This window comes from Argopecten irradians, chromosome 10, assembly GCF_041381155.1.
Source record: "Argopecten irradians isolate NY chromosome 10, Ai_NY, whole genome shotgun sequence".
Taxonomy (NCBI): domain Eukaryota; kingdom Metazoa; phylum Mollusca; class Bivalvia; order Pectinida; family Pectinidae; genus Argopecten; species Argopecten irradians.
Genome location: NC_091143.1, coordinates 16,496,250 through 16,522,390, shown reverse-complemented (window position 1 = coordinate 16,522,390; position 26,141 = coordinate 16,496,250). Strand labels below are relative to the sequence as shown.

General features: G+C 36.9%; 1 protein-coding gene across 2 annotated transcripts; it reads left to right on the top strand.

Moving 5' to 3' along the window:
• The first annotated feature begins 12,730 nt into the window (after window positions 1-12,730).
• On the top strand, window positions 12,731-19,971 carry LOC138333257 (hillarin-like). Of its 2 annotated transcripts, none has more exons than XM_069281525.1 (6): window positions 12,731-13,171; window positions 13,559-13,782; window positions 14,096-14,353; window positions 16,527-17,891; window positions 18,414-18,582; window positions 19,343-19,971. In XM_069281525.1, exons 2-6 carry the CDS (start codon window positions 13,570-13,572, stop codon window positions 19,495-19,497), a joined length of 2,160 nt encoding a protein of 719 aa, XP_069137626.1. In that variant the 5' UTR covers window positions 12,731-13,171; window positions 13,559-13,569; the 3' UTR covers window positions 19,498-19,971. The 2 variants fall into 2 exon arrangements, with proteins under 2 accessions (XP_069137626.1, XP_069137628.1); XM_069281527.1 differs by having other exon boundaries at window positions 12,732-13,171; window positions 13,559-13,728.
• Window positions 19,972-26,141: the final 6,170 nt, after the last annotated feature.

Genomic DNA, 26,141 nt, shown 5'->3' with positions numbered 1-26,141 from the left:
TTTCTGTATTTATAATCTGATATACTGTGAGTATTTTGGTCAATATGAGTTCTGATATAGAACGACGGACTTTGGGCAGAACCTTTATTGGTGCTATATACCCACGACTTAAAAAGACAGACTTTTAGATATTATTTCTGCCTTAGATAGGAATAATTCGGTACATAGAGAGACTACATAACGTGTGTCAGTTTGTAATGGTGTGGGACGAGGTGGACATTTGTTAAACTTTCCCATGATTTTTGATCAAAAGGTCAAAGGTTATAGAGGTAGCGATTATAGAGGGGTTAACTACTTACGAACTTGGTAGGCACGTGTAGTTTTGTCATGCTAAAACGTTAAATGAGGCAGTAAAACGTTAAATGAGGCAGTTACTGCTGCTGTAAAATTCGAATCTTTTAGTCCAAGATGTATAAGTCAGGCTCCAACAGTAAAAAAGCCGCGAAATTCGAAACCGGAAGTTTCAAGTTGTGTCCTGGCTATTTCTAACGACTCTATCACAACCGTAGAAGGTGGATCAGAGTCAGATTTAGCTTTGCTAATTTTAGAAGAGTTTCAGAGGTTGAACAGGAAATTGAACTCTATAAATAGGAATCATAAAACTAGGAATGGTAAAAGAGTTTCTCAACGACAGTGTTGTATATGTGGTGAGTTTGGACATTTGTCGTATAGATAGGGTTCAGGTAAACAGGAAGCTAAAACTTTGTAGAAAACGGCCAAGGACATTATATCAACTTGTTGTCAGTTTTAGTTCCTTTTTAGAGTGAAAGGTCGTTTGTTTGCTGGTCATGGAGTTGATTGGTTGGGTACAGGGTTTCTTACTGAACTCAGGATTGTCGGTTTATTTAGTGATGTACTATAAAACAAAGTTTATATATTGACAGAAGGTGTATAAGCTAACAGCAGCGTCTGGTAGTAAGTTAGTAGTGATGTTTGGCAAAGCGGATTTCGTTTTAAAGTTGGGTGACCGTAGTTTCGTGTGTGAAACTATTGTGGCGATACTTCAGAGACTCGAACTCGGTATCTTGGGTATCGATTTTCTCTAGTAGAGTGGGAGAACTATACTTTGGTGATTTTGTGAAGAGTCTGAAGTTGGGAAACCACTGGGTATTACTTAATACGGATCCTGCTAGTTACACATGTATACCGATAATTGATATAGGGTTTTACTATCCAGATTATTGTTTGTAGGAGATGTTGTTAGAAATGGTGTACCTATTGAATGTAACAAACTTGTGACCAGTCAAGATACGTGTATATGAGGCAAAGCGAAGGCAGTAGGAACTTTTATTTTGTTTTATTAATGTTCCTAAGACATTGGACTTTTATTGAAACTGTTTTGGTGATAATTTATGATTAAATGATGTATAGAAACAATTTTATGTAAAGGTGTGTACATGTATTTTATTTCAGACGTCAGGTGAAGATGTAGAGGTTGAGATTAATTATAGTCCTCAGATAAAAAGAAGGCGTGAATATCAAAGCCTGGCTTATCTGATATCAGACTGGTGCAGAACATGGGATATTTGAGCAAATATATACATTGTCAAGGTTATAGTGTATGTCTTTGTTTTGTGTTTGTCCCTTATCGGTGTATCCTGATATTTCAATTTTTATTTTACAGCTTTCGTGAATTTGGAAAGTTTCGACTTTATTCAAAGAAGGAGAAAAGGGTATAATGTAATCAAGATTCATTATATATATTGTAGAACACGAGAAGCTGTAATGCTGTGGCGTCCATGTATGTTCTGTAAAGAAGGCTGTCAACTGGATCAGAACATGTTAGTTGAAAATGTTATGATTATAAATGTATCTTTTTTTGTGAAGCCTTATTACTTGTGTTGATTTTGGATGTAAATTGTTCAATATAATCTGTGTCTTTGAAATTGTGTAGATGGACACAAATTTTTGGTTTTGAATTGAAATTTGTTTATTTGAATTGAAATTTGTTTATTTGAATTGTGACTTATGAATATTGAATATGTTCGTTGGTGTAAGAAAAATACTAATGAAAATTAGGATTTTCTTAAAAAGACAGGGAACAAACAGAACCTGGGTATATGAAGCGGACGTAGGTTCAGTCCTACTACAATTGTAGGGAAGGTAACTCTAAGTGCTACATTAAATTATCAAAGTACTGTTAGTATTGAAGTCCTTAAGCCTTTTGTGTGAAGTTGAAGAGCTTTACAATTTGGCAATTGTGTGAGAATTGAATTTGTTCAATACGTGTAGTATGATAAATTAGTAAACTGAAAAATATCTTAAAGATGCTCCACCGCCGACAGAGCATAAATGATATTTATCATTTGAACAATAATTGGTGTTTAATCGTGTACATATATGCCTAATTAACACAAAAAATAACATAAAATAATTCATTTCGCATTTGGTGCATGCGCAATCATTACTTCATTCTATATAAGATATAGTGCCACGGAATTTTTTCGGGATGCAATTAATTATTTTTCATATTTCTAACTTGAAGTAAAATTAGAAGCTTAAACTTTTCAATGGTAGCAATGGTGTAAAATAAGTAACTTTTGTAACTGAAGAAAAATACAAAATCGTCTGCTCCTGTTTTTGATAGTGAAAAAAATACCATTTGTCAGCGGTGGAGCATCTTTAATATAGAAATAAATGGTCTAATTAACATAATGACATGCCTCCATATTAAAGCTTTTATCAATATATATTAATGACAAGTTTTTCCATCAGATATTCCCTTTATATCAAAGTGGGTTTTTTTATAAAAAAAAAATCATAAATTATTTGCATATTATGTTTGTAAAAGTGAAAGTAGCCTAGTGAATCAATATTAGGTTTTTGTTTTGTTTGCTTTCCTTTATACCAAGATATGAAACAATTTTGTTCAACTTCTATAAAAAACCCAAAAAACAAAAAACAAAACAAAAAATAAGTAAATATTACAAAGTGGAAAGTGTGAGGGTATTATGTAACAATGACGAATAAGCATATTACAATTAAATCTGACATAATGATTTCAAAGATTCCTTACAATTGTAAGGGGTGGATATAATGTCAATGATAGAGACCACTGGAGTATTAGGAATGCAGGTAAAGTCAATAGTAGCGCATTACGTCCAGTCAGGTTTGACCAGTAACACCCTAAGAAAGGTAACGGACAGTGCCATGAAACACCTGTGTTAGATACACGTGTATCTGTGAATTTTAAATATATAATTATTGTCATACCTTGTTTCGTTTATAGCAATTAAAAAAGTTGCGTTTCAGTCAAATTATACATGTATTAAATTTGTATGATATTTTGGTTTATTATACCTCAAGTGAGAATCCTACATTCTGATTGGTCGAGAGATATTTGGTATTTTACACTATCACACGGCAGGTAACATAGGAAACAATAGACACGTTCGTAGTAACCCCCTAGCAACGGGTGATAGTGTATTTTTGACAGTGCAAAATATTAACCGCCCGAAAAAGATGCGCACTCGTTTCTTATTTCGACGCCATCTTTGTTTTTTGAAGCGACGCTTCAAATTGTATCTGGAGCTACATACATGTATTTAGTAATAGTTTTGCCAAATTAGTCTGTTTATCAAAAAAGAAAAATCATATTAAGGACGGAGCTTTCCGTTCACATCTTTTCGCTTACCGTCAAAGCGCTATATGTTGGTTTTTATGAACCCGTCGGTGATTAGGTGAACGGAAGACATGCAATTTCAAGCGTCTTCGTGACGTTACAAATGTTGTAAACAGACGACGGGACGAAACCAAAATTCATTGAGATTTACAAAAAACGTTAAGATTTAAACAAACGCAGGAGACAAGACAACAAGAATTTTCACAAAATGCTTATTGTGAGTATTCTCTCTTATAATGCAGGGATAGTTAGCGCTAGTAGAAGCTGATATGCTATTCTACTGCCGACGGTGACTGTTCGACATTTGCTAAATCAGTTAAAATGTTTCAATATATTGCAAATACTTGAAAACTAGTTTTGTTTCTAGACTTTTGGCATAATGAAATAAATACTACCTGCATTAGAGGGTGACAGTTCCTAGTGTCAACCCTCGGAATATCACTGTCACCCTTGGCTTCGCCTCGGGTGACAGTGATATCCTCGGGATGACACTATATAAATACTACCTGCATTAGAGGGTGACAGTGCCTAGTGCCCGAGGATATCACTTTCACCCGAGCTTCATTTGCATTCTATTCTGTCTGGCTGACAATCGTAATAAATCAAGGATTTCCCTCAATTTTGAATTCAAGACAAATTTATTCAATCTCATACACATAAAGAAATTAAATTGAGACATTTTGTAATACGTTTTTTTCGTCTTTTCTTCCGTTTATCGGTTTTACAAAAATATTTATTTGGTTGGGCGAAACCTACCTTTAAACATTTGATATTTGCACATTGACATGTAACTTGATAATTTAGCTCCCCAAAAGCATATGTCGGCAAATAAGAGAGCCGCCATGTTCAGTGACTTCGGGTTTTGTCGGATTCCGAGTCGTATCACGTGACTGACGTTCGACACGAGTTGCACGTGGTGAGCCAGGTAACTAGCGTAAGCGCACATGTGTTTGTTTACGTTTTCCTTCTGGCTAATATGAGCAAATCATGCTTTTATATGTACACAGAATGAGTATTTGAAATATCCCATTCACACGTTGCCGTAAAATATTGTGTGTATCAAATATTGTTATGTGCGAGCATTATTTTCTTTGTAGATCCAGTCTGCTGAGGTCGACCATATGTTTTGTTTATGAAAAATTGTTGACATTTTCTCTTGGTTTCACAACTCTCGTGTTACTTCGAGATTGTTGCGACGACGCTCGGAAGAGTTCGGAATGATTCGGCATCTTTCGAGCCTATTTTTCACTTGTACACGTTAAACAGATTTTTGACTTTTATTATTAAAACTACTTCCAGTGCTGCAACTTTATAAAAAGTGGTAAAATTATAAAGTTTAAAACTCAGATAGACGGAGAAAAATATGTTTACAACTAATTACAAAAAGAGCGAAAGGAATTATTCTAATTTTTTTGTTGTTTACTGGTGTGTAAACTGCATTTGTTGGACAGATATTTTAAATTACGCGTGTCAGCGCGTCAAGTGAAATATCTGTCCAACAAATGCAGTTTACACACCAGTTATCAACAACAAAATAAAAATTATTCCTTATATTTACATTTTAACTGCTGGCTCCAATTTCGCGAGAAATGTTGTCAACTTCAGATAGAACACAAAATTTAGTTCCACAATAACATTATATTTTTCATTCCATTGATGCAATATTTCTCGAACATTTTTTCCCGAAGCATATATAAAGATTTTCAATTCATTCAAATTAAGTATTGAAGAAGTAAACAATAGTCCAAATCTGATGCGCATTTACACTACTTGACGAAGTCAGTGTTCCGGTGTATGTATTCTTGCGCAGCAACCGACTGCGTTTACACAAATATAAACGATTTCCCAGTTGGTAAAGTTGTATAGCAAAGAAAAAACGGAAAAGTAATTATTAAAAGATATAAAAAATAATAATAATGATAATGCTGCCGGCGGCGAGTATCGAACCCCGGCCGCAGAAAAACTTCAAGTTAACACTACTCTACTCGAACTTCTCTAAAAAGAAAGACTCATTTATTTTATAAATATTGCTCTACACAAATTAATTTCTTATAAATAATAATTTAATCAAAATTGATATTTCAAGTCATTGTTTAAATTTATATGTGCCGTAACTGAGATATATTTATTTATCGGCGTATTTTTTATTGGAAATTTGATGGAATTGATAAATATTAGTTTTTAAATTATTCGCCCCATGTAGTCTACCTATAATAATTCTAAAGATGTAATTATAACGCTGCGAAGAAATGGTAAAGGAAATGCTTAGCCCCGTCTCCTTATGAATTATTGAAACAGAGAGATATCGAAAAGTCGGTGGAGGTGATTTCGTGTACGCCATCCCCGATACCGTACCCGATCCCCATACCAGGAATTATTTTTATTACAGATTACTCGACAATAAAACAAGCTACAGTAATGATTGTGGTACGGTTAGATTTGGAATCCAAATTAACATCACTGTGTCAAATATCAACACACAATTTTCTTTATTTTTCTCATAATTGCAAATATTCGTTTTTCAAGAGGTGATTTCTTGTATGCCGCAATCAACCGTAAAATTTCATTAATTTGGATGCATGCTATCTATTTAAAGGTTTTTCATAATATCTGTTGTATTCTCGTAATCAATTATACACATATGATTGAAATTGCAAAGGAATTTTAAAGATTTCAGTAGTTACATATGCAAAATCTTGCCTTTATCATGTATCACGGCGATGGTGTTCAAGCAGTCTCAAGATCCCCGTACCGCGTCTTCAAGGCCAATGGGAAGAAGGGGAGGGGTGGCAAGAGACCTCCTTCAAAGGGTAAGTCGAGTTCCTGACTCGCTCCTTCCCTCCATACCATGCCCGCTTGTTCCTCTAGACCTGGATGTTCCAGGGTGTTTAAACTCGTCTTCCAGTGTTTAGGAGGGTCTAGACGTGCCATTTCCGGATCTTCCGTTAGGCGGCCGCCTTGCTTCCTTTCTCCCTCAGTGGAAGGAGATCACTCAGGACACCTGGGCTCTATCAATGGTATCGGGGGGATTAGGCATTCCTCTGACTCAGGTTCCTCCCTTGTCTGCCAAGCCAATTTTCTTTCCTCCGCCGGGGGATCAAGATATGGCTCTTGCTTTGAAGGAGGAAGGCAGGACCATGCTCCGCAAAGGTGCGATTGAGGAGGTTCCTCTGGTGGGATGTACGCCCGGCTTTTATTCCAGAATGGCGTCCCATCATCGATCTGAGTGCTTTCAACAAGCACGTGGAATCTCCTCACTTCAAGATGGAGACCCCACGGGCAACACACCGCATACATGGGAGGCCGTCTTACATGACCATAGCTGTTAATAGGACGTTAATTAATCAAACAAACAAACAAACAAAGCATAATTTCTTCCGTTGGGGAGGGTATGTGAGCAACTTCGGTCGATCTGAAGGATGCCTATTTTCATATCCTCATCAAGAAGTCGGCAAGGGAATACCTCCGTTTTACTTGCGACGGCAGAGTATTCCAGTTCCGGGCCATGCCATTCGGCTTCACCACAGCTCCTCTGGTTTTCACCAAGTTGCTGCAGGTGGTGGTGAGCTTCCTTCACTCTCGGAGTATAGATGTTCACATCTACTTCGACGATTCCCTCATGTTACACATGGTCAGGAAATCGTTAGTACAGGATACTCGCTTGGTTCTCAATCTCTTGCTCAAGGTAGGGTTCATTCCCTCCAGAGAGAAGTCAGAGATCACTCCTGCTCAGGACTTTGTCTTCCTGGGGAACCGTTTCAATACGGTTCTCGGGATTGTGTTGCCACCAGACGACAAATTTCAGAAGGCTCGAGACATGGTTCTAGCCTTCATGAAAATATCTCGGGTCCAGGTACGTTTTTTCCTCAGACTTCTTGGGTATCTCAACTCCCTGGCAGATGTGGTCCCATAGGGACGCCGGTCCCATTGGGACGCCTTCACATCAGGCTTCTGCAAATGTTCCTTCTTTCCAACTGGGTCCCTGCCTCCAGGGATTGGGGAGCAATGCTTCACTTAACTCAGTCGGTGAAGGACTTTGCCTCCTGGTGGACCAATCAGGACAATGTCTTTCGAGGAGTTCCTCTTCGCAGGCCGAGTCCCACCATGACCCTGTACACGGATGCTTCCATGACAGGGTGGGGCGCTTATATAATTACCTGGACGGGCACATACGGTCCGGGGAGTTGGAAGGGGATCAGCTCTCGGAGCACATAAATGTGCTAGAGATGAGAGCAGTCCTGCTGGCTCTGCAGTCCCTACGGGATGGGCTGCAGTCACAGGTGATCTGCCTGGCGACAGACAACTCTACAGTTGTCGCTTACCTGGAGAAGCGAGGGGGTACCAAGTCCCATGTACTGTGCGCCCTGGCCATCAAGGTTCTCTTGCTTTGCCAGGAGATGCATTGACAATACAGGTCAAGCATCTTCCAGGCTGCTTGAACATCCTGGCCGATACCCTCTTCAGGCGTCGTCAACCGGTGTTGACGGAATGGCAGCTAAAACCGTCTATGTAAGCTAACTCTAATTGATTGCAGAACTTTTAACAGACTCAACGACGAGGACGGTTCTACTATGAGTCCATTTTTATTTTATTTTTATGTTCTTATTACAAGTTAAGTTATTTGACGTTTATTCATAAATATTTACAATATTGCCACTGTTTCTGTATCTGTAACAAAGTAATAGGTTAATCCTTAAAGATGATCCACCGCTGACAAATGGCATTTTTCTCTATCGAAAACAGGAGCAGACGAATTAGTATTTTTCTTAGTTACAAAAGTTACTTACTTTACACCATTACCATCAATGAATATATATACATGTCGAATCAATTTTTGTTAACTTACTGTCTGGCGCCGGAACGATATCATCTTTCTCAATGTCGCATGGTCGCGGTCTTTTTCTACCTGCTTTCTTATCGGGTTTCTTCCTAGCATTACGTCTAAGTTAGGTCATATGAAGTTGTCTCTTACCTGCTTCGTCATCTATTCCTATACTTAACTTCGCGGCTATTAGTATGATAACAAGTACCTATTGATGGATACTGACATGTTTCTTTTGGATGTAGCTGAACGGCATACTTACATTGTACTACCCTGTGAAAATCAAACTGGCAATCAAGTCAAAGGGAGTCTTCAGGATAGAGCTAATCTTAGGCCCCCCTCTCAGGTCAAATTTTAGATGAGAAGGAGTAGGAAACAATATTAATTATTTATTGATAGAAAACTACTTTACATACCGTTTCTTGTGTATTGGGTGTTGAAACCCGAAATTGTCTTTTGAAGCATACGCTCGGGGGTTTTCCGGTACACTCATCATGACGTCAGCGTATAGCATGGAACTTCGATTTCGTACGTGAGTAGATATCTAGTCGTTGAATTCAAATTGTAACATTCTTAGACTATTTAAAATACCTTTTCAATGCTGAATGCTTTCTATACAATATCGAAATTTCATTTCCACTTCGTTGCCATTGTAAACAGAATGGAATCCCCGGTCTAAATGAATCATTTTGGTCAGGATCTTGACCAAAATAGCGGCCCTGACCTGTCTTAGTATTTATGAGCGCAGCCTAGCGGAGAGAATTGGAACTAAGGCAGGTAATCCAGTCTATGTTTTTGTTTACCTTACTGCAAAGTGAAAGTATACTTTCGATAGGATTTTCCCATAGAAAAGTTACAATTTGTTTCGTAATGTGAACTTATCAGAATAAGCATCAGCTAAGAGCGATATAAATAGTGTCGTTTGTTGTAATTGTCACGAATAAAAATTGCAAAAAATGGCGAGGCACAATAGGGGTAATTCTTAATACGAAATATAAGGGAACTTTAGCTGTCAAACAAACTAACTATTATATAATTTAGTGAAGCTCTTATGAATCATTTAAATCTCAGTATACCGAAGTATACAAATGCCGAAGTCACAATAAACTTCCATGCTCATATGGCAGAAATCTAAATTGAGACTTACCCGACTGTACAGTTATTAGAGTTACATGTATATATTGTAATTACCGGTAATAAGTGTAAGCAAGCACACTACACACAACTATACATTCGCAGGAAATTCGGCCCCATTGTAAGTCTGGAGACTTATTTTATTATATGTATACAAATGTATGTGAGTAGAGGCATTACATATATACATGTATATTATTAATTTGCATTTATATGCTAACTAATGTTTTACGCAATTCCATCAAAATTATCTCCCCCTGAATGTATATATGAAAAGACAAGATATTAAGTTATGCCATTTATTACATCAATAAAACCTGTACATTGTATTTACAAAGAAATGCCCTTTCACCCCGTGGCTACAGAAATTTGAGTTACAGTTCAGATCAGATACGAGGGGGTGTTCCAAAATTATTGTTACTTTGGTGATTTCTCTTTGATAGAAGTAATTCTGATCATTTTGCTTTGCCCTGTCCCTCGAATTACTCCCCCTCTGCATTTATGCATCGTTTCAACCTATTGATCCACTTTTGGAAACAGTTTTCGTACTCTTGAATTGGTACACTCATAAGATACTGGTAAATGGCAGAGCCAAGGGCATTTCTTGATTTATATTTTGTTCCAGACAGGTGAAATTTTAGTTTGGGGAACAAGAAAAAGTCACAGAGGGCCAAGTCTGGTGAATATGCAGGGTGGGGGAGGACAGTGACCTTTTCTGCCTTCAAAAACTCCGTTACAATGCGCGCCTTGTGTGCTGGCGCATTATCATGTAAGAGCCTGATGTACTTCAAACCTGTCTGTGGGCGGCGGCGTTTGTAGACTTTCTGAAGTTTTCGAAGTACAACGTCTCTATAATACTTCGCTGTGACAGTTTTGCCTTTTGGAACAGGGATTTGAATGATTGGACCCTTGTTATCAAAGAATATGACATACAAAACCTTCCTCACGGTGCGTATTCTTTTAGCAATGCTAGGGCGCCTGGCGTTTTTGCTTGCCCAGATTCGATTTGAGCATTTTCTTTTGGGTTCGAAAAAATACACTCATGTTTCATCACCTGTGACCAAATTATCAAAAGCCTTTTTGCTGTATTTTGGGTATTTCTTCAATAACGATTTGGCCTTGTCAACTCGGGACCTCTTTTGGTTATCAGTTAGTAAATGGGGTATCCACCTGGCATTGATCTTACCCAGCTTAAGATGTTTCTTTAAAATGCAATGAATACGTGCTAAAGACAAGCCTGTCATTTTAGCTAACTGCCGGACAGTGTACCTTGCATTTTTTTTCAAGGATTTGCCGAATTAGTTCAATGTTATGCTTTGTTGTTGTTGTTGCAGGGCGACCTGTGTGGGCAGCATCTTTAAGATGCTGGTGTCCCGACTTAAATCGAGCAACCCACCTACAAATAGTCATATATGACATTTGACCCTTCCCATATATATCAAACACCTCACGATGAATATCCACCGGCTTTAAGCCAAGTAGAGACCTAAGCTACCGTTGATATAGGCCCTAATTTCAATTACGTTTTCAACTCTCTTGCCAACCATATTTGTATAGAGTGTAACGAGTGCGCTACAAAACAAAGTACACAACACCAAGGTCAGTGTAATTATGAGCGAGATATTTACCTATATCACGCTTCAGATATCACGCTATCGCCACGAGGTAGTTTTAAGTCCATTTAACACGATTTCCACGAGATATTGCGCAAGTAACATTAATTTCTGAACATCCCTCGTATATGATATATATTCTAATCAAAAAGGGATGAAAGGATAATTAGCAATATACATAATACATGTATAATGAATCTGTATTATAAATACAGTGTTGTATATGAATTAATTACAGTGAAAAAATAGCAACACTATGTACATGTACATCTGAATTATCATCGACATCAACTGTTTCATCTCTTTCGAATTCTGTCTCATTTCACTGTTTTTGTACTCGGACCAATTTCTAGGTACCCTTTCGAAGATGTTAAACGTGGAGGTCCAGATACATGTATTTCATGAACTCCGGATAATACTATAGGTACTATAGGTATGACAGCCTTCTACGAAGCCATATTGTTTTTGTTTTTGACCTGCTGCTTTTGTCACGTATGCGCTGACAACATATGAAGTGGGCGGAACCTATGATTTTTAGCAGTACTGCCAAAATCGAATTATTAATTTTGTATTTTAATTACTTTTAAACCAGTAGCTTATTTGCATCGTATTTAACGAAAAGTTCATAACTTTTAATGTTTATTAATACATGTATATATATAACTCTGCTATATTCGCGTCAGAGCTAGTTACGGCACATATAACTTTAATTCATATGATTACACAAGCATACTTATTAGTAATCGATATACACTATAAAATGTATCATGTAAATGCAAGTTAATACCTTAATACAAATTATAATGAGAATACGACAAGTATCCGATACAACATAGCTTCCTTATAATTAAAAGTTACATGTTAACCAATCATTTATATCAAATCTGTTAGCATACATAATGTATGCTTTAAGATATCTTGTGCTAAATGTACTTCATTTGTGTTAGATTAAAATTAATGACAGTTATGCAATCTGCAGTTTTAAAGCTGTCTGATTTCGTTTAAAACAACGAGCAAAATGATTGAGTGAAGGGTATTTAGCTAAAACAATTAACACGCATATAAAATTGCTATATAATAAACACTTATACATTTGTTTTTCATTTTGGATGGTTTGTATATTAGAATCATTTTTATTTAAAAAAAACACATTATTTTATACTGTCATTAGCTACATTTTCGCTATATACTAGTATTCCAGAACAGTTGAACGACTTATACACTGCTCCAATATGTACAAGGGTTAGATCATATGAGGACACATATGCCTAGGTTTTATTGTGTTGGACAAGGGTTAGATCCTATGAGGACACATATGCCTAGGTTTTATTGTGTTGGACAAGGGTTAGATCCTATGAGGACACATATGCCTAGGTTTTATTGTGTTGGACAAGGGTTAGATCCTATGAGGACACATATGCCTAGGTTTTATTGTGTTGGACAAGGGTAAGATCCTATGAGGACACATATACTAGGTATGCAAGTACATATGAGGACACATATGCCTAGGTTTTATTGTGTTGGACCTTTAAAAGACTCCATCTTTTATTGATACTTTCACAGTGTTCCTTTATCCCGTGCGTAAACTATATACCTCCATTGAATGTTCACTTCATATCGTTTTCAATAGTCTGGTTAAAATCACATTTAAGGCATACATTAATTGATTGTGTTGAATGACTAGGAATATGTAATCGATCTCTATGCTTGTTAAGAAAGGACGAACATTGAATGGAGGCACTGTTTACGTTACGTATCATGAACTGTATATTAGTGTCTACTCTAGCTATGGGGACCAGTATTTACTGTCGGGGTGACACGATCTTATGAGGAACAGGTAGTTACTATAGTCAGGAACCGTGAAGGGAACAGTGACAGACATTGAAGGTATTGTACATATCGCTCAAAGGAATGTTATGTTTACCGAATGGGATATAACGGAACTGTCTACCATAACAGATATTTCATCGTTTTATCCAGGTGTGTTTTCTTGACTTTCTAGTTCAAGTTATATATGTGCCGTAGCTAGGGGGAAATGTTGACATGCTATTGTTTCTTAAGTAATCAATTAAAAACCATTAGTAAACTGGAGTAACGTTGTACATTTAGAAATACACAGTCTGTACCTTTATCTAAGTAGTTATATTTGTGAAGGTGAACATTTATTAAAATGATTTGAATAGATATACACGTTGGATAAACAGCTAAAATGTTGTAGAGAAGGCTACCTTTACAATACATGATATATATATATATATATATATAGCGATTTAGATAGTTATTTTTTGTCTGTAGGGTGTAAATGTCTGATATAAGTACCCGCAATATTGTTTACAACACCTCTATAACGCACGTTTCTTGTCTTAGTTTGATTGCTCATGGGAAATGCGTCCGGCAGTACCAATAATACAACTACTCCCGCAAAGAAGTTGACTCCGACGCGACGGGAGGGAAAGTCGACGATGCCTAGAGGAAAGGCGTCGACGCCTGGAGGGACGAGAACGACAACGCGTCGTAACGACAATAGCGGAGATAAAGTGAGGAATACTAGCGTACCCAAACCAATGTCAGCGTTGACTTATAGAAATGACGTTAGGTGTATGATACATCCGAACCAGAACAAAAATTAATGAATGTCATTATATGCCTAAAAAGATCGATGGAAATTAGATTTAGTTTTATATCTATAAGCATAATTCCTGAAATTTTACTTCGATATCGGTATTTCATTATTCTATTTTATAGATATCATTTGATTGTGATTGATTTGGAAGACTAAAAATTATTTGCGTGTAGTAGTTCAAACTCTCCGTGTATTCACTGGACTAATAGATATGCCTTCGTAACGGCACATAAGCCTGAACATTCTTAATAGCATAAGTTAAGTATAACTTTTCCTTACAGGAAGAAGATATCCGTTACTATGGAAACACCCCATCATGGTCCGGACGTTTCCACCGTGCCTACCTGTATCCATTCTTCAAGTATCATCCGAGGCCTCGTCGCTTCAGAGATCACAGATTTACTGTGAAAACTGCCACCACCGTTTCAGACGTTTTCCCTGAACAGAACTATCCTAAACCGCTTGTTGCAGATGATGAGGATGAGGACATTGATGATGTCCCACGGTCAGAAGCCGAGATATACGATCGAGCTAGGAATGTATGTAGCAATCATGTCAGGGATTCTGTTTTGTTTTTGTTTTTGTTTTGTGACTTATTAATGTAATAGGGAACTCGGTAAACCTGTGATACTCAGCCATTTGACTAAAGATTTTTTAATTGAGTATTTTTCAATTAAATTTTTTGTTCATATCAAACAAATTATTAATGTGAAACTTTGAGCACCTTACTTGTATACAATAATGATTCGAATGACTGAACTTGCTCTCGGGCCATGAAGCGGTCGATTGTTGAAAAAGTACCTATCTGCACATGCACTCGGTATCAATGCGCGCTTGCTCTACCCATTACACATGTAAAGTCCTTGTAGATAGGAAGGCTTTTTTCCATATTCAGATTTTAAAATCACGACTTACGGATACCCAACTTCACGAAGTTAGGGGTATGTTATCAGGCGAACTTCCGCGGCGTGAAATTGCGCGTAGAATGAGAAGTTCGCCTTCTACTGTTGTGAGACTTCATCAGCGGTACACCGCGCCCTGGGAGGCAACGAGTGACGTCGGATCGACAGGACCGTTACATCCGAGTCACCCATCTCCATGACCACTATACCAAACTGCCTCCCAAACGGCCAGAACAACGATAGGTATCAATGAAAGACGAATTTTGGTTTCTACTGTCCGCCGACGTTTGAGTAGCGCCGGTTTGAATGCCTGTAGACCCTTCCGTGGGAACATGTTGACACAACGTCGACGTCAAAATCGCCTGACGTGGACCCGGAGGCATCGACGTTGGCTCATGGGCCAATGGAGACGCGTACTGTTCACGGATGAATCCCGCTTCCATTTTCGTAATAGTGACGGTAGAATTCGCGTGTGGAGACGACGGGGAGAGCGTTACGTCGATTCGTGCGTCCGCGAATGTGACCGTTGCGGTGGCGGCAGTGTGGTGGTGTGGGGAGGGATATCCTTCGACCGCAGGACGCCCCGTGTTATCTTGGACGGTAATCTGACGGCACGGCGTTACATCGACGAAGCCCTACAAACTACCGTTGTACCGTATTTTCGTAATCATCCCGACGTCGACATTCTACAGCAAGACAATGCTCGTGCGCACTCAACAAGGTTGACCACGGACTTCCTTAATCAACAGAACATCCAAACGCTGCCCTGGCCTGCCTTCTCCCCAGTCCGATTGAACACTGGTGGGACCAATAAGGTCAAGCTGTGAAACGATTTCAGCCAAAACCGCAAAAGCAACGTTAGCTTGAAATTACCCTTCAGGAGGAGTGGAGGAACATACAGTCAGTTAGAATTCATCGTCTTGTTCGGTCCATGCCGCGTAGGTGTCGTGCTTGTGTGGAGGCAAATGGTGGCCACATCAGATATTGAAAAAGTGTGAAAATGAATTTGGGGGGGGGGGGGGGTAGGGGGTAGCGTTGAAACGTTTGTCTCATCCTCATTGACGGGCAATCTATGACTAACTCACCGGTAGGAAACGACTCCCGAGATGTATACCTTTGTAATGAAATGAAGATTTTTTTAGTAAAATGTTTTTTACCATTAAATTTTGCATATTATAACAGTGTTGCGTTTCATCGGCGCTCAGTATATTAAAAGTATTTTGACTCATTTTTTGAAAAATTGTCTCTTATGTTACCAGGCACATAACTGATTATAACACATAAACGTGACGATTCACATTCAGTGGCTCCGATGACCTACTGATTTACGTTAGTGACTTGTAGAAGGCTTGAATGTTTGATTATTTACAATGGGACCTTTCCATGTTGACTTTACACAATCAATGGTTAATTTGGGGACAATTATAGCTATTATTACTAGGTAACTTATACTGAATGGCAATCTTCCTCTACAATAACTTTATATTCACTATTCTAATCTGATTGGAACTTCTAATTTTACCTGATTTGTGTACGACGAGAATAATAAAATAAGATACAGAAAATAAGAAGACCTATATTAGAATCGCTTTAGAACGACGCCGGTAAACATAAGACGATCTGCGTTATGGAAACTAGCATTTGATTTGTCTGTTCAAAATCTCTCTGGAAGAGAATATATGTGTAGTATTAACAGTAAGCTAATAACTTTAGGGAGTCTACAAATCTATAAAACTCATTTTACTGTTACATTGTAAAAAGTAAAAGTTGTGTAATTTTGTGCCTTTGATTTTTGTTTTTAACTTCACAGGCTCCAGCAACCATAAATGATAGCTACAGACATCTAATGGACTATTTACTAAAAGGTGCAGAGCTTACCAAACAACCAGACCTCATCAAAATACGCACAGTCATTATATGGCTGAGTAGACAGGATGTGACGTCACCGTTGCCAGGGAAAGCAGACTATGATACACCAGCAAATGGCATCGTGAAACTAAGCAACGATACACAATTTGAGTATTCTAAATTCTTGTCTATTTTGTACGAAAAGGCTGGAATAAAATCGGTTGAGATCTCAGGAGAGTTTAAACCACTTAGCTACGATCCAAAGGATAAGAGAAATTGTGTTGAAACTTCTTGGAATGCCGTTTTTCTTGACGGTCGGTGGCAATTGATAATGCCATACTTTGTGTGTACCAGGCGGAAAAACCTTTGGCTTACTTCAGAACCAATGATCAATGGAGTATCTAAAGATGATGAAAAAGGACATGTTTTTAACTATTTCTATTTTCTGATGGATCCAAGGCAAAGTATTAACTGGTTCTTCCCAGCTGAACCAAAGTGGCAACTTATCAAACGACCTTTACAAAAGGAGGAGTTTCTTGACCTTCCAGTGTACAGGAGCGAGTTCTTTGAATTAGGATTAAAACTGGAATCAGAAAATTCATATCATTTACACTCAGAGGAAGGTAGAGTGAGGATAGACATTTCATCTACAGAGGAGCTTTCTGATGAGATCTATCTTTGGTTTGATATAGCACTGCATACAATCCATGGAAAACACAGTCCCGTCACCCAGAAGTTGACAATCCACGATAACCTCCAGAAACTTGTAGCAATGATCAAACAGAAACACAATTGGATGTTTCAGATGACTCTTCCAATAGAGGGAGAGTACAAGGTTACAATTTACGGAAGTGTTAACGGAGACGATTTTGGGCCGATAATCAAATTCCAGCTTCATTGTGACAAGCGGTTTGATAAATGTAGCATGTTCCCTGAAGATCCGAAAGAGGTCGGGTTCGGTCCAGGATTGGCAGCTAAAGATGGAGGGCTATTGTTCCCATCTCGATCAAACGGTTTTTACCCTGTAAGACAGCAGAGCGTTTTCAGACTCTCCTATGTTATAGACAAAGATGTGGTGGAAAATATCCAAGTAACGTGCACTCTTGCCCAGACTGAGGAAACTAAAGTAAAAGAATACAACGATGGCATCCACTGTACTGTTGACAGACAAAGACAGTGTGTTGATGTACAAGTCACCATACCTGGAGAGGGTGTATTCATGTTGTCAATCTGGACATCACTTCAGAGAACTACCAAGACTAGTATATCTAAGCTGGCTTGTTGTTATTTACTGATTACTAACCCGGATATTCCTCCGACAATTGAGGTAAGGTTATATATGTATCTATTACGGTTTAATGTTCTTGGATCGGCCCATTAATCACTCTATCATTTAATTGATTAAGCTAAGTATCCTGTTTAAAAGGTTTATTTATAGCCGTTTGATGATTTCATAATGAAAATAAGTAGACCTATGGCCAGTATCATTATACTCTTTCACAATAACCTGAGCGTACTTCCTAAATGTTTCATCTTATGGTGCCAAAACGTCCGATACATCTACCTCTAGGTTGACGGTTATGCTTTTTAAAGAAAATACGTTTTCATTGAGTCATCCTTCGTCCGAAAAAGGCATAAATTTGGTTATTGTTATCACATCATGACCAGATGCTAAATGTGTGAATCCATCGACCGCTATTCTTACGATGTAGAGTTGGATGTTTGTTGTGTAGGATTCACCATTACCTTGTCATTAAATGATTCCGTACATTACAAAATGTTATTTAAAATAATGATGTCGGTGAAATGCATACAGTTTAATAATAAATGTTGATATGTTATACGATAGACAAGGAAACAGCGAGAGGCCCGGGAAAATCTTCGACAGGCTCTGGAAGCCGGTACACTAGACGGCATGGAATCCGCCATCACAAAATGTGTCTATCAACAAATCCCACTGGAGGACGAGGAAATCGAACATGCCAATACCAGATCAGAGATACTTAGGCTCTCGCGAGGTATGTTACACTGAGTATGAAGTCTAAATCCAACACGCATAACATTATTTAATAATAAAACTTTGATTAACATACAGTTTATAATACAGAATTTATGAACTCTTACACAACCGAGCTATCCAAGCTTACCGAAAGCTTCCGATAGCTACTGTCAATTTTGATGCTCTTTAACGGTTACGTCACTGTACGACAATCTTTCCTAGAATTTACTGCGGTCCCAATTAATGAGAAAACGCAGTGAACCCTGGGATATTTTGCTCGTAGGAGTCTACCATGGATTGGGTGCATAGGTATCTCCCGTCACGTCTGTTGAGGTTATAGCGGTGGAACATTTGTATTTTGTGCTTTTCGTAATCGAAATCTGATTAAAAAGTATTTTCCAAACATACATTGATCCATTAATCCCCGTATATTTAAAACAAACTCGATTCGGATATTTAACATTTGTGTCTTCACAACTAAATTTCAAGCGTACTTTTTACATCGTTATTGTATTTTTTGTATAGTATCCCTCAAACTTAGCACAAAATGACTCCAATTCATTGAACTAAAAACGAATATTTCAAAGATTATCACATTAATTTTGTTTATTCATTCAAACTTTGTGTATAGTGGTATTCATGCATAATTATGTTTTTCATGTACTAGATATCATGCTAATATTACTAAAACAATATTTATTATTTATGATAAATTGTATTGTGTGAACAACTTGAGTTATATCAAAATAGTTACGGAAATGGTCGATGTTTTGTTTTAGATATTAGATTCACACTTGAATACCGGAAGTTAGCCAATGTACGACGGATGCTGTCCCAGGTTGCGCAGTCACGCTACGCACACTATTTCAGAGAAGAGATATCCGACCTTCAGGAACTGAAGGAGAAGCTGAAATGGAAACAAAAATACATCTGAGATATATTGTCAGGTCACCATATGTTGTCCTCGTCGGCTGACATTATTTCTCAATAGTGTAGACCAAGAGAAGTAACTCTTACCGATCACCATACCAGCATGTCACGAGCCGATATCATGCAGTCTTCCTAATATGTTTCCGTGTAACGTATTATATTCTAGTCAGACAGATATCAAAATTGTGAATAGTAGGTCAGAAAACCTATTTCTGCATATTATAGATTTAAATACAAAAACATCAGCATTTAGAAGTTGTTAAATGATATAAGAGTTTACACTAAATTATTTTCCATCGGTATACATGTTATATAAAGCATCCTAGTAACCGGTGTAAGGATTGTTTCCATTTAAATATCCTCATACTAGTAACCAGGTGTAAATATTGTTTCCATTTAAATATCCTCATACTAGTAACCAAGTGTAAGTATTGTTTCCATTTAAATATCCTCATACTAGTAACCAAGTGTAAGTATTGCATCCTAGTAACCGGTGTAAGGATTGTTTCCATTTAAATATCCTCATACTAGTAACCAGGTGTAAATATTGTTTCCATTTAAATATCCTCATACTAGTAACCAAGTGTAAGTATTGTTTCCATTTAAATATCCTCAAAACTGTGTTTGCGGCTCGGTTATTGAACAGAGTCAATGTGGAATGGATCTCAATATTAAGTTGAAAACAAATAATTGCAAGTTATACGTTCACCATAAAATTGGCAATATCAATAAAAGATAAACTATTTTATCTTTTTGAAATTGATTGAATTCTGTGTTTTACAATTCACTTTCATGTCGCTTATGCCACACATTATGTTCAAATATGCATCTTATTTATTATTTACATCATCATCAATTAATTTATAATTTAATATTTTCACTCATTTGTAAACTGTTGTTTAGACATTTAATTTAACGAATTTCAAAAGTAAAACGATGTCTTGTTTTCATTTGATCGTTGAAAAGTAAAAACACGATTAAAGTGTTGACTATTACATATCTACTTTCAACAACACAGGTAAAGAAAGTGATAGCCAGCTTTCGATATATTTTGTGCGTGGATTGATACTCCACCAACATGCAAATTATCAAATGTTCACATTTGTTTTAACTGAAGGCATTTGCTAAGCTTTATCAATGTGGCCACAGTGACCAAGTGGTCAAGTTGCCACGATATACATGTATTACCAAAAAAGATCTCCACATCTGTTCGTTTGTTTTGGTTTAATTGTTTAATTGTAATGGATATAATCAATGTCTTCATAATCACTTCGACATTCCAAGATGATTTAAATAGACATGTCTATCGTTCTTTCAACAAGGTTATTAAGATTGGTGACTTTAGTGTTTTCAACTTTGTACGATTGGTGTCATTTAAATAAAGCCGTATAGTGTGAGCTGGGATCTTTGCCTGTCATATACCTCATTAATTTAGCATACTGCCAATGGGACCGAGCGGTAAAACCACGCCTTCCTATAATCACGATTCGTAGTGAGTGTTTACCAGAGTTAAAAGTTACTTTTTTCCGAAACCCGCCAAAAGACCGACTAAAATTTCGTCGGCTTTTGCGATTGTTGTCATACTGCAAAAGTGTATCATTTATTTATTAGCTTGGCGAGTTATGTGAGACTATATTACCTGTCACAGGTAGGCTATATAACGCCGCGTGCATACAAAGAAGGTATCCTATTTCACGATGATCACGGAAAACAAACATGACTTCTAGTGGCCAATGAGGATTGGTTTTCGCTATATTAATTATAAGCAGGTTTTGACGAGGGATTGTGAAACCTAATGGGGTATTTGGGACCATAACACCTGTCTAAAACCTTGCCCTTTGCTCGCCAGTTATAAAATCAAAACAGGTATTATGAGACCATAATACCTGCCTAAAACCTCGCCTTTTGCTCGCCAAATATGAAATCCAAACAGGTATTATGAAACCATGATACCTGCCTAAAACCTCGCCTTTTGCTCGCCAAATATGAAATCCAAACAGGTATTATGAAACCATGATACCTGCCTAAAACCTCGCCTTTTGCTCGCCAAATATGAAATCCAAACAGGTATTATGAGACCATAATACCTGCCTAAAACCTCGCCTTTTGCTCGCCAAATATGAAATCCAAACAGGTATTATGAGACCATAATACCTGCCTAAAACCTCGCCTTTTGCTCGCCAAATATGAAATCTAAACGGGTATTATGAAACCATGATACCTGCCTAAAACCTCGCCTTTTGAACGCCAAATATGAAATCTAAACGGGTATTATGAAACCATGATACCTGCCTAAAACCTCGCCTTTTGAACGCCAAATATGAAATTTAAACGGGTATTATGAGACCATAAATACCTGCCTAAAACCTCGCCTTTTGCTCGCCAAATATGAAATCCAAACAGGTATTATGAGACCATAATACCTGCCTAAAACCTCGCCTTTTGCTCGCCAAATATGAAATCCAAACAGGTATTATGAAACCATGATACCTGCCTAAAACCTCGCCTTTTGAACGCCAAATATGAAATTTAAACGGGTATTATGAGACCATAAATACCTGCCTAAAACCTCGCCTTTTGCTCGCCAAATATGAAATCCAAACAGGTATTATGAGACCATAATACCTGCCTAAAACCTCGCCTTTTGCTCGCCAAATATGAAATCCAAACAGGTATTATGAAACCATAATACCTGCCTAAAACCTCGCCTTTTGCTCGCCAAATATGAAATCCAAACAGGTATTATGAGACCATAATACCTGCCTAAAACCTCGCCTTTTGCTCACCAAATATGAAATCCAAACAGGTATTATGTGACCATGATACCTGCCTAAAACCTCGTCTTTTGCTCGCCAAATATGAAATCCAAACAGGTATTGTGAGACCATAATACCTGCCTAAAACCTCGCCTTTTGCTCGCCAAATATGAAATCCAAACAGGTATTATGAAACCATGATACCTGCCTAAAACCTCGCCTTTTGCTCGCCAAATATGAAATCCAAACAGGTATTGTGAGACCATAATACCTGCCTAAAACCTCGCCTTTTGCTCGCCAAATATGAAATCCAAACAGGTATTATGACATATACCTGCCTAAAACCTCGCCTTTTGCTCGCAAATATGAAATCCAAACAGGTATTTGAAACCATAATACCTGCCTAAAACTCGCCTTTTGCTCGCCAAATATGAAATCCAAACAGGTATTTGAACCATATACTGCCTAAACCTCGCCTTTTGCTCGCCAAATAAAATCCAAACAGGTATTGAGACCATAATATCTGCCTAAAACCTCGCCTTTTGCTCGCCAAATATGAAATCCAAACAGGTATTTGAGACCATAATACCTGCCTAAAACCTCGCCTTTTGCTCGCCAAATATGAAATTCAAACAGGTATTATGAGACCATAATACCTGCCTAAAACCTCGCCTTTGCTCGCAAGTAATGAAATCCAAACAGGTATTATTATACCATAATACATGCATACAATCTAAATAACTAATAATGTCTTACTGCATTATGTAATTATGTGTAAAGGTCCTATAACTAGGGATAAGTTTTTCTAAAACAAAATAAATGAATAAAAATTAAAATGATAATAATAATAAAAAAAATTAAAATACGGGAGGGGAGAATTCCATAGATCGCCATCTTTGAAATATTACGTTTACAATACACAGGCAATATCTCTTCATGTGAATTTCACATAAAAATCACATGACGTTCACCTGACAAAAATGTATTGTCTAGACTATGCATCTGTTATGATTGTACATATTGACTTATTTGCACTGAATCAACTACGGTAACTAACGGATGACCCTGGCCTTATGACGGCAATGTAAATTGACATAATAATATGTCGACAAGACACATTCTGTACGTTTTTATATAGATGAATGTATGTAGTATGCAGATAGGATTGATACGTCTTTGTAATGATCACAGCAAAACATGATGGAGAATTCCATAGGATTTCTATGTGAACCCGAAATATTAGAATGAGTTATATTGTATGTAGCTACCATACTTTACTTATAGTACACACATATCTCAAATAAATGTGTATATCTGCCATTTTTATGATTGTTACTGGTAACTTATGAACGACTATCCGGATATGTATTTCATGAAGTTAAAGTTGTTTGTATTGAATATATAGAATTGGTATTTTCAGAAAGGTTAATTATCACAACAAATTTGCATTCTCTTCAAAGCCAATTTTTATTCGTCAATTTATTTATTCAATGGTTTATAATATACAAACATGCGATTGTTGCCAAGTTAAGCGATATGCAGTCACTGAAATAAATAATTCGGATATGACGTTTCCATGACAATCGTGCGACGTCCTACTTTGTTATATCATTTTTACCTGTGGCGCTACAGTAATATGATCACACGTGTGTATACGGTAAAGTGTATTAATGTCATGGCCGAATCACCGAACTGGTCAATTATGTTATAAAACTAATAATCAAGTGTGAGCAGGGACAGACTTAAGAGTATATTTGTGAGTGAGTAGGTCTGTTCCTGTGCCTTACCGTATTTGTTCTGTCCATAAAATACAAAATATTTTGTATAGCCTTGTATAAAGAGCTTTGTACATAAGTAAATCAACCAAGCGCATCTTAACAAACAATGTTTCATGTTAATTCCTTTGACCTCCTGGTCATGAAATAGAAAGGGAACATCGTATACAGTTGGATTAAAATCCTGGTATGAACATGTAATCGGACAAGTTAAACTTACAAATCTGTCATGTTATGGCCTGGGGACATATACACGACTTAGCCATTTATATTTCTGAAATATGTTATTCTCCGTTATATCTTGTATAGGTATAGTAATGTTGATTTTTCATTCAGGCGATATAAAGAGATATCGTTTTGCAAAAGAAAATACACGAATCAATTAATCTTGTATTTATATACGTAATCATACCTCGATTCACCAGAAATGTAATTGTGGTTGTTATATTGTATTGTATGCTTCTTGAAACTTGTTTTATGTTTAAAAATTTGGGCATTTTGAGGTTATGAATAAAAACGTTAGTTGATTTAACGTTTTATTAAAATTTCTCCAGGAGAGCCATATTGATGTCAAAACTGGAAGATTATTCCAGGTTTTGCAATTTTACGTCTTACACGATTGGCTATGTAATATGAAATTTATCAAACGAGTTCAATTACTGTATTTGCTATGCCACAAGCCTTTAGGCAAGTGGTATATCAAATCATTTAACGAGTTTGATGAATTTCATATCACATAGTCACGAGTGTAAGATTCTATTTATCACATAACTTTTAGTTATAGAAATATAAGTAAAACTTTAAAATTCGTCTGGACGTATGACGTAGCTGGACGGGCCAGTTAGGTGATATATTACTGATTTTATCATGAAGAATTTAACTAGGGGTTCATATTGATAATAATGTTCATAAAATATGTGTGAGTTTGGGTAGGATTTATTCAAAGATCAGATCTGGATTTCGGGCTATAGGGGATAATGAACAGTGATGCACTACTAACAAGCGTTTCCCAGAGTACAATTTGACTGCAATGAAAATCATGTAGGATTTGGATAATGTATATCGTATATAATAATCCTAGTGTATTAAAATAAATAAACCAAATATATGTATGTTCTTTCAATTCATTCTAGCTGTTCATAAAATCATTTTCTTGATTGTTTTTCAGAAATTACTTTGCGTATGGTCCACAATTATGATATGGGCCCTTCTATACTCACGAATGCAAGGTGTGCTTTTACAAAATAAAAAAAATAGATATATATTACCACCATATTTCAAACCTTTATTCGCAGTTTCTTTGTAAATTGATGATTTTCTAGACATAATAACGCCTCTCTATCCGTCATTTCAAGAGGACAGTGGTATTTAAAGTAGTAATGTATTAATAAAATAAAACGTTATAAAATATTTATTTAAATAGAGGTTCTCCAACAAGTGACGGTTGTTTATTATGTTTATCAACCTCGAGTTAGTTAATTTTCAAATTTAGAATAGACACGAGCTTTAGTGAGTGTCTTTTTAAAAAATTGAAAATTAACTAACGAGAGTTTAGATTAACATGATAAACAACAGCTACATGTACGCGTTGGGGAGCTTATTTACCCATGGTGACCATTTTTCTCGTCTTCATTCAGAGAAACTTACACCATACAATGTGTAGTGATATCTTTCCGCCATAAAATAAAGTGCCTAAATAGAGAGCCAATATTTTATTGTTTAATATTTTGAATAAGCAATTACCTGTATAACAGTAAATACAATGCTATTTAAAAGAATATGCGCTATGAAAAGTAGCCCGAGGTTGAGAGCCAATCGGAATCAAGAGATCTTAGAGTTGACCAATCAGAGGCGCCGTAGGTGTGGAGTGTGTAAACATAAATGATAATCAACTGTTATGGAATTTATCACATGGGTTTTCCCTTGTGAAACATGCATAGTTATGGGATAGATAGATTTTAAAAGTACAATTTGTACATTATGTCTGACAGGGAATGATTGTTTCAGTATAACCAGATATCACGAAAACATGGACAATCAAGCATACCATAGCGATCAGCTCTGTATAAAGACCACCTGTTTAATAAAGTCATATTTCCAGGGTGCCGAATGATCAA

Bases quoted from the DNA above. Each gene is read 5' to 3' on its own strand.
- LOC138333257 (XM_069281525.1), top strand. From the start codon at position 13,570: ATGGGAAATGCGTCCGGCAGTACCAATAATACAACTACTCCCGCAAAG. The intron at 13,783-14,095 runs GTTAGGTGTATG...TTTTCCTTACAG, and splicing joins CGTTGACTTATAGAAATGAC to GAAGAAGATATCCGTTACTA. The intron at 14,354-16,526 runs GTATGTAGCAAT...TTAACTTCACAG, and splicing joins TATACGATCGAGCTAGGAAT to GCTCCAGCAACCATAAATGA.